This window comes from Pongo abelii, chromosome 20, assembly GCF_028885655.2.
Source record: "Pongo abelii isolate AG06213 chromosome 20, NHGRI_mPonAbe1-v2.0_pri, whole genome shotgun sequence".
NCBI lineage: Eukaryota > Metazoa > Chordata > Mammalia > Primates > Hominidae > Pongo > Pongo abelii.
Window position 1 is genome coordinate 6,345,467 of NC_072005.2, and position 8,722 is coordinate 6,354,188.

At 58.6% G+C, this 8,722-nt stretch overlaps 1 protein-coding gene across 6 annotated transcripts in view; it reads right to left on the reverse strand.

Moving 5' to 3' along the window:
* KHSRP (KH-type splicing regulatory protein) overlaps positions 1-7,511 on the reverse strand; it is an 11,627-nt gene extending 4,116 nt beyond the window's left edge. For 3 of the 6 annotated variants that reach the window (XM_054539459.2, XM_024236685.3, XM_024236684.3), the window contains exons 1-11: positions 7,149-7,511; positions 5,027-5,123; positions 4,337-4,375; positions 3,964-4,003; positions 3,105-3,154; positions 2,756-2,827; positions 1,882-1,939; positions 1,383-1,557; positions 1,164-1,262; positions 661-759; positions 418-520 (exon numbers count right to left, since the gene is read on the reverse strand). In XM_054539459.2, the coding sequence (XP_054395434.1) occupies positions 418-520; positions 661-759; positions 1,164-1,262; positions 1,383-1,557; positions 1,882-1,939; positions 2,756-2,827; positions 3,105-3,154; positions 3,964-4,003; positions 4,337-4,375; positions 5,027-5,123; positions 7,149-7,397 (1,081 nt within the window). In that variant the 5' untranslated portion in view covers positions 7,398-7,511. The remainder of the gene's footprint in view (positions 1-417; positions 521-660; positions 760-1,163; positions 1,263-1,382; positions 1,558-1,881; positions 1,940-2,755; positions 2,828-3,104; positions 3,155-3,963; positions 4,004-4,336; positions 4,376-5,026; positions 5,124-7,148) is intronic. The other 3 variants (XM_054539457.2, XM_054539456.2, XM_054539458.2) reach the window with 2 other exon arrangements.
* Positions 7,512-8,722: the final 1,211 nt, after the last annotated feature.

Consider the following 8,722-nt stretch of genomic DNA (forward strand, 5'->3'; position numbering starts at 1 on the left):
TTACAGAACAATAAATCTCTAAAAAGCCAGAGGGGCCCTTCTCCCCACGGCAGGCAGCTCAGAGACTGTCTGAGGACTGGCAAGAGCCCAGAGCTGAGGTGGAGTGCCCTGATCCAGCCTGCGGGGCACCCAGGGCTGTCCTGTCAGGATAGGCTTCCATCATAGGAGGAGGAAGAGGAGATCTGATAGGGACAGGAACACACGTTTCCCCTGGATGTGGAATGCCCTCATGCATCACTCCCTCATGCGTCTGTCCCAGAGAAGAGAAGGGACTGGCCATGTTCTGACAGTTGGACTAAGAGCCGTGAGGTGCTATGGAGGCCACTTGGCTGACCATGGTGCCCAGCTCCCTCAGAGCCTGCGTCCCAAAGAGGGTGGGGGTGCGCTGGCCAGGGGCAGGGTGGGCCAGGCCCTGACCTTGCTTGAACTGTATCCGCACGCCAGCGTCATTCTGGATCTTCTTGATCATCTCTCCACTCCGGCCAATGACCACGCCAACAGAATGCCTGGGCACTGGCACCTGGGGAAGGAGGCGGCAGGGTCAGCTCGGCCCGCAGCTCTGCTGCCCTCTGCTGCCCACTGGCCACAAGGAGCCACTCACCCCAGCCCCTCCCTCCACTGGGGGTGGGAGGGGGGGGTGAAGGCAGGGCCCACACTCACATCGATGCCTCCGCCAATCCGAGATCCGTACTCATTCCGGTCCCCAAAGCCGCCTTGGTCACGTTCCCGGAGGATGTCCATCACCATCTCACAGGCTTGCTGCAAACACACAGGAAGCAGCCCCCACGGGTGAGCCCTGCTGCCCCACACACCCCCCACCTCCTCGGGGGTTCGGGCCTCAACTAAGGACCCACGAACCCTGGGTGAGCCCAGCACAGCACCCTACTGAGCTCTCTACCTGCCACTTTAATGGGGAGGCACTGCCAGCAGCCCCATTTCCAGATAAAAAAGCAGAAGGTCAGAGGTGAGGCCGGTGCCTCACACACACAAAGCTGGGAGTCAGTTCAGGGTCGCCCTACGAGCCAGCGCTCTTGCAAGCCTCTCAGTGTTACAACCGACTGTTCACCTATCTCTCCGGCGGAATGCAGACCCTGAGGCCGCAGGCCCTGCCCACCTGCCCATGCCGCTCCAGAACCCCCTCCATCACCCCAGGGCGCGCTCACCTGCACTTTGTAAGGATCCCCAATGATCCGGAGAGGTTTGTCCACGTTCGTATTCTGAGATCCGTCCTGAATTAAGATCATCTTCACTCCAGCGCGTTCCTTTACAACCAAGGTTAACCGTTAGTGCTAGGCTCTCCCAGGACTTCCTGAGCTGCTGTGGTGGTGGCGGTGGGGTGTGGCACACGGATGCAGAGGAAGCTGCCCAGGTGCTGCCCTCACCTGCAGCTGCTTAATGGTCTCCCCGCCCTTGCCGATGACCAGGCCGGCCTTGCCTGCGGGGATCATGATCTCCTGCACGGTGCCGTTCTGGCCCCCGTTGGCATTGTCATGGAACTGTCCTGGGGGGCCCCCACGACCCCGAGACACAATGTCGTCCAGCATCATCTTGGCTTTCCTGGGAAGGGGAGGAGCGGGGGAGGAGCGGGCGCCGCCGCTGGAGAAAGGTACTGGTCTGGTGGCCCACCCAGCTCAAAGGGAAGGCGACCCCAGAGTATGCAAGGATGACAGGGAAGAGGGGCCAGTCACGGGCTGTTCAGGCTCCAGGTTCCCCAGGTCTTGGGCTGCCGGGGAATCAGCCTCGTGTTAACGTGGCTGTCTGGAGAGGGGGGCAACAGTGGAGGACATGGCGTGCAAGCTGCTCCCAACTTTCAATTCAAACGGACGGAACGGGCTTCTGCCTGCCCCCCACATCACAATGAGAGGCCCTGTGGGGACTTACTGGACAGATTCTGGGGCTCCTGTCAAGGACACACTGCGCTCGGGTAGGCCACCGCTGTCTGGAAAGAGGAGATAGGGTCAGTGCCCTCCCTGGCCCACAGGCAGAGAAAGGCCTGCCTTGGACACGAGGAAACTTTCAGAACAACCAAGGGCCACTTCTGTCCCATTCAGTGCCTGACAAATCAGTTTACTTCCCCTAAACACGTAGGAGGCTGCTTGATGCAAGGCCAAGGTTGGGAAGAGATCCCAGAAGGGACGCAGGAGTTTTAGGGAAAAGGATGAGGTGGAGGGAGTTGCAGATTCCAGAAGGTCCAGGACCTGGCCACCCCCACTACCAGTGATGACCACCAGGGCCTCTTCTATAGGCAACACGTGCTACACGCCCAAGTGAAGCCTCAGAACCCCCTACCGAGCAGGCTTTTTGTAGCTCAGGACTCTGAGATTCGAAAAGGTAACTATATTGCCTGAGAGCAGATGTGCAGCCAGAACTGGGATTTGCACCTGGGCTTGACCTCAGAGTGATCCCTCTTTCCAAGGCACCACCCTGCCTCACGCAGTCTTGCCGGGGTGCTTTCACCCACGCGGCAGGTCAGTGCAGTGCTGCGAAGCTCGGTGTCTGGAACCAGGCCCCTGTTCGAAATGCTAGCCCTGCCACCTCAGTCCATACCCACCCACTGAAATAAAAAAAGTCACAGCTGTGCCCCGTGGGCAGTACTAGTGGAGTGAGATACTGCACTGAGCCTGGTCCGTAGTAAGCAGCAACAAGCGCCAGCTCGCTTCCTGTCCACAGTCCCCGTGGAAATTAAGTAATTAAAGGAAAGTGCAAAGGGCCCAACCCCGGCCCCCATTCTGGCAGGAACCTGACGCTCTTGTACCTGGAGAAATCTGTACTTTGCAGCCTGAATCCTGTTGGATTTTGTTAATTTGTTCACCTCCTCTGCCAATGACTGGATGGAGAAAGAAGGAGAAAAGCAAAGCGTGATGAGGGAAGGGAGCCCGGGCCTCAGGAGACTGTGTGGCTGGGGCCCCAGCCCCTCTGACATTCAGGAGGGCAGCAGTCCTCTAGAGAGCTCCTGTCCTCTGCCCAGAGGGGACGAAGGAGGGACAAATGAGAACAGCACATAGAAGCCCTCTCAGACCAGGGCTTCTGGGCTGGCAGGAGCTCACAGGACACCTCCTCCTGGGTAAGACTGGGCCTCCCCACCCAAGGTGACCCACACTTACTCAGGCCCACCATGCCGTCTGGGACCCTGTACTCTTCTGTCATTGAAGTCCTGTAAAGAGACACACCAAAGGTCAGTCCTCGAGTGGGAAGGGAGGAGGACAGCAGCTCTGGAGGGTCTACTTGAAGGCAAGGCCATCATAGGTCTAAGCAGAGTCTGACCACACAGGCCACAAAACTGCCAAGGCCTCAGTTTCCCCATCTGTGCCCTGAGAGGCTTGGTCTGGGCATTGTGGGCCGTGGCCTGGTGCCGTCCCATTGATTCAGGGCGAGAGCGAGCACTGAATAGCAAGCTGACAGTCACTCTATGTCTCTCAGCTCTAAAAAGCCACCTGTATGTCCTTTTCATCTTATTTTCCTAGTATTTTATGAAACTACTGGCCCATTAAAAAACAAACAAACAAAAAATGACCCCTGACAACTGCCCTGTGTCAGGTTCACCTCAGTCCATCTGGTGGGGCAAAGAGGTGGCAAAGAGCCCTGAGCTGCACAGCACTGAGTGGGATGGGCACTTGCAGATGTGTGAGGGAGAGAAGCAAGGCCCTCCTAGCCTCTTCCAGGAAGACGACATTTGTGCTGCTCAGAGTCCCCACCCCAGTGGAGGAAGCCATAGGGTGCGGAGATCACCCTATCACTACAGTGACTGCCACAACCCTCCCCTCCCACAACCCTTCAGAGAAGGGGTACGAGGAACGGACACAGTTCCTCTGCCTCATTCCCATCTGAGCACTCTCTGGTCAACTGGCACTAGGGAATAAAACCTGAGAGATGCGCCCCCAGTCAGAGCCCTCCCAAGTCAGCAGAAAGCCAGTCTGCTGACCAACAAGACAAGAAAGCAGTGTGGGCCCCACCATGGCTTACCTTGGGGGAGGATGGATGGGTCCAAGTTGAGAACTGATTGCTGTAGAGAGAAAACCCAAAGCAAAGACTGGCTTAGCTCCTCCTTGGGCATTTGGCACTGCCTGCCCCGGGGCAGTGGGAGCTGAGCCCGGCACCACGGTCCCCAGCCTGCTCCAGTGCCTGATGGATGCTGTGGATCCCTCCCCATAAAAGCACAGAGTTCATCTGCCGCAATTTCAGGGTTCCTGGGATCCCTCAAATGTATGGGCCCCAGAATGGAAGCACCAGGGGCCTCTGTAAAGAGCTGCCACCTCCTCAGTGCTTCCAGCTCCTGACTCCTGAAAACCTCAACCCTCTGAAGCCATATATCTGCCACCAGACCCCCTGGACTTACAGTCTCCCTGGGAAGCCAGCTTCTTGCTCTCCGGTTGATCTGGGAAAGAGAGAGGATGGCAGATGCAGCACCCACCCACCCACGGCCGCCTCGAACCTGATGCTGGTGCCACATGTCCAAGGTAAACAGTGCCCCTCGGCCCCCACCCTTAACAGGAGCTGAGACAGGAGCCTAGGAGAGACCGGCCCGAGGGAGGCCAGACTCCGCCAATCCCGCCACCAACACTCAAGAGTAAAAAAGCCTTCGGAACACGCAACCACCACCAGGCACCTGAGTCCTCCCGGTTTAGGACAGGACCTGCCTCTAGCAGGGAGGGGTGTCACGGATAACAGTGGAGTTGGTCAGGGTTGATCATCGGCTACTTGGGGTCACACTACGCACCCCAGAGCTGGGCCAACTTCACATCAAGCCTCAGTAACTGCTCCAGGTTGCCTCAGCCTCCCAGAAGGGGAGGAATCATCTTGGGAACTTACAACTTCGACCCAGTCACAATCAATCTGCCCTCCTCTCTGCCACCTGATACCTCAGGATGGCAGACGGAACAAAAAGAATTAACAAAGCCGGGATTGCTGAAGTTTTAAAAGACCAAACAACAGCGACACCCACCCCCTCTGAACCACACTCAAACAAAAGCACCTCTTTAGGCCCCCAGCCCTTCCTCCTAAGCTAAAGGCAGCAGCAGGGAGTTACCTCCATCTTCCAACTGTCTCTTTTGGCCCCCAAAACCAAAATCAGGGGTGCTGTTATTCACTGTCGTGGCGGCATCACCTCCAATTTTAGCTGCAATCTAGAATAAAGTAGTAAGCACAGAAGAATTACCACCAAAAACAACCCTCCATGGCACCCAGGTCAACTCACAACATCTCCTGCACACCAAAGCCCGTCAGGTCTTGGTGTCTGGCCCTCCAACTTAGGGAAGAGTCAGTTGGTTAAGACATCCTAGAAGGAGTTTTGAACCTAGGCCTCAAGGTTCTCACCAGTTATCTGGGAATATCAACATTCCCCTCTTCCCTTCTCCTGGGATTTGTGTCTTAAATGTGGCCAGCCCATAATCCACACTGACTTCGTTCTAGGGGTGACAAGGAACAGAGGCTCAGGTGCCAGGGAGGGTCCCCAGGTCATCTCCAGGAGCTTTCAGACACTTCCTCCTGCCAGTGGCCCCAGCTCAGAGAACCAGAAAGTGTATTTTTTTTTTAGCCCAGTTTTCCTGGGATGCTGAAGAGTTCAACTTTCCCCTATCTCCCCCACTCTCAAAATCCTTTTATCAATTTATTGAATAAATTTGAGCAAAGTGATCACTTCAAGGGATATGAAATCCTCATTTGACCAAAACAGAAGACTCTGGATGGCTGGGCACTGTGGCTTATGCCTGTAATCCCAGCATTTTGGGAGGCCGAGGTGGGCAGATCACTTGAAGTCAGGAGTTCGAGACAGACTGGCTGACATGGTGAAACTCCATCTCTACTAAAAATACAAAAATTAGCTGGGTGTGGTGGTGCACACTTATAATCCCAGCTACTCGGGAGGCTGAGGCAGGAGGAGCACTTCAACTGGAGAGGTGGAGGCTGTGGTGAGCTGAGATCGTGCCACTGCACCCCTGCCTGGGTGATAGTGAGACTGTTTCCAAAAAACAAACAAACAAAAAACCAAGACTCTATGGGACACAAGTTACATCTCAGACACGTGAAGAGCAACTTTAAAGAAACCTCAACCCAGCAAACTTAGGATTAGAGTCCGGGGTTTAGAAACCCAAACCATGTTAAGAATCTCCCTTTCCACCAGTCTTCATTTTTCTATGCTGCCCTAGAGCCAAAACTCCTGGGATGCCCACAGGGAGCCTGTCCCCACCAACTGACAGCACCAGCTCCCTCCCTTCAAGCTGCCCCAGAATCAAGACGGTTCCACGGGCAATAAGACCAAACGCACGCTAAAACCCACCCAACTCCAAGGGTGAGTTAGTCAGAGACCACAGAGGGCCAGAACACAGGCGTTCACCTAACGGGACCTCCCACCTTGGGAGGAGCCAGTCTCTAGCCCCGGAGGCATTGGGACAGCCCAGAAGCCGGTCGGCGGCAAAGTCCTTCCATTCTACAGACCTCCACCCCTCCAGGCCATGGGGAGGCTGCAAATGGAGCTGGAGAGGTCAGTCCTAGCAGCATGTGACACTTCCTTGTTGTCACTACGCCTCAATACACGGTGGTAGGAGACCCTCCCTTCTTTCCCCCAAAGAGACAGACCACGCTTTCAAGCCACCAAAGCATCCAAGAGCCAGTCCCCATGCTCGTCTTCCCCATTTCGCCCAAGTGCTCAGCCCTAGACAGGTCCCCATCCACTTTCCCGACTCAAGAGAAAGGACTGTCCCTCCCACCCCCACAATGTCCCTTTCTCCTAGAGAGGGGACAGAAATGAGACTGGGTTGGGGGCAAACACTGCCCTTTGCCCTGATATAGAGGGCAGAGTAAAAGGCCCTCCGTCCGGGAAGGTGGACCCCTGCCTCCAGGCATGTCCTAAGGTGGGGGGCTAAGGGGGGGGTCCCAAAAGTGCGTCTCCGAGCTCTGGGGCGCCTGCACACCCAGGCGCCGCTCCTGGTGACCCCTGGTGCGCCCCTACCCCCTGCAGGGGGGTCACCCGCTGGGATCCCACTCGAGGCGCAGCGGGAGGGCCAGGCCCCCGCCTACCGCCCACGTGACCCCGCGACGGCCCCGGCCCCCCTCCGCGACCCCGCGCGCGCGCGCGCGCGCACGTGACCCCCGCCCCCTCCCCCGCCTGCGCGCGCGCGCGAGCGCGCCCCTCAGGCCCTCGGCCTCCTCACCTGGCGGGCCCGCTGCACGGCGTCGGCGAAGGCGTCCTTGCGGATTCCCGGGCCGCCTCCGCCAGGTGGCTGAGAGGGGCCCCCGGCCGACCCCCCGCCCGGGCCGCCGCCGCCGGGGCCGCCGCCGCCCCGGTCCCCCGCGCCTGGCGGGCCCGGCGGAGGGCCTCCCCCGGCGCCCCCGGCTCCCCCGCCCCCGCCGGCGGGCGGCGGCGGCCCGGGCGGGGGTCCTCCCGTGCTGTAGTCCGACATGGCGCGGCGGGGCCGGGCCTGGCGCGGAGGCTGAAGCTGAGGAGGCGGCGGCGGCGGCGGCGGCGGCTCAACGCGGGAACAAGGCCTCGCTCCACACGGCCGCGGAGCACTCTGGGAACCCAGCCGCTGGGAGGACGACGAGGGGGGAGAGAGTCGCCCCTCCCGCCGCCGACGTGACGGACGGCTCCGGCGGGCCAATGGGAGGCAGCCGCCGCACCCCGGACACCAATCGCGAGCTCTGAAGGAGGTGGCCAATCGGAGTGCAATGAGGGGCAGTGGGCGGGAGGCTCAGAGTGACTGACAGCTCTCAGAGGCAATAGCTGCGAGCTGCCGGTGCTGGGCGGGCAAATGAAGGAGATCTGAGAAGGCAGGAGGCCCAATGAAACGCGAGTGCCAGATTCGCGGGGCGGCTTCAGAAGTAGATTGACCGTTCTGAAGAGTCACGTGGACTGTAAGGCCGGGCCTAGTGGAAGACTCCTATGGACCGGCTGGGTGGGCGTTAGGTTTGATAGTCGTGGACACAAGCCAATGAATGCACGTGAGAGGTGGTGCTTGTAAAGATGGGCAGTCAATTAATCCAATCCCTGACGAGTTCTGGGTGATGAGGTTGGCTTTGGACTTTAATTGCTTCCCTTGTTAACCAGAACCCTTTTCTATCCGTGACTTCTAAGCCAATGGCTGAGCGACATGGGTGGGTGTTCGGTGACTGACACTGGTCTGGACAAATGGGAATGAAGGAAATCAAAGCGCCCAGTTTTGGTGGGAGCCAGTGGAAGCGCCGCTGCATTGGGGCGGAGTCGGCCACCAGACAGCGAGAGGGGATTAGCGGGAACTGTAGTGAATGGCAGCCGACGTGGGCGGTGGCAACCGGCTGCCCGGACTCAGGCCTGATGTCTGGGTTAGCTCACCGGGAGCCTGGTTGGGTAGGCCCGGCACGTGGCCCGCTTGAAGCCTTAGAGATCGAGCGCTTCCGGAGGTGGGGAGGCCGGAAAGCGGGAAACTCGGGATCCCCTGGGCCTTCTTCCCTCTCGACCCCCCATCTAGAGCGTCCAGTTCTCTTGCAGGACTCAAGGAACCAGCCCCACTCACGAGTCCAGAACCGTTCCAACAACCGGGATCGAGGGATCACAGCCTTGGATCACACCCCTCACTTCGCACCCCTCACTCCCTTCGCATAAGGCCCTGGGATCCAAGCCTCAAGCTCTTATCCTAGGTCCTCACCTCCTCTCCTGGACACAAATTCCCATTCAGGACCCAGAGGCCCAAGGTCCCCAGCTCCCCTACTGGGTCCAGGGATCTCATGCACCCAGTTCCACTCCTAGGCC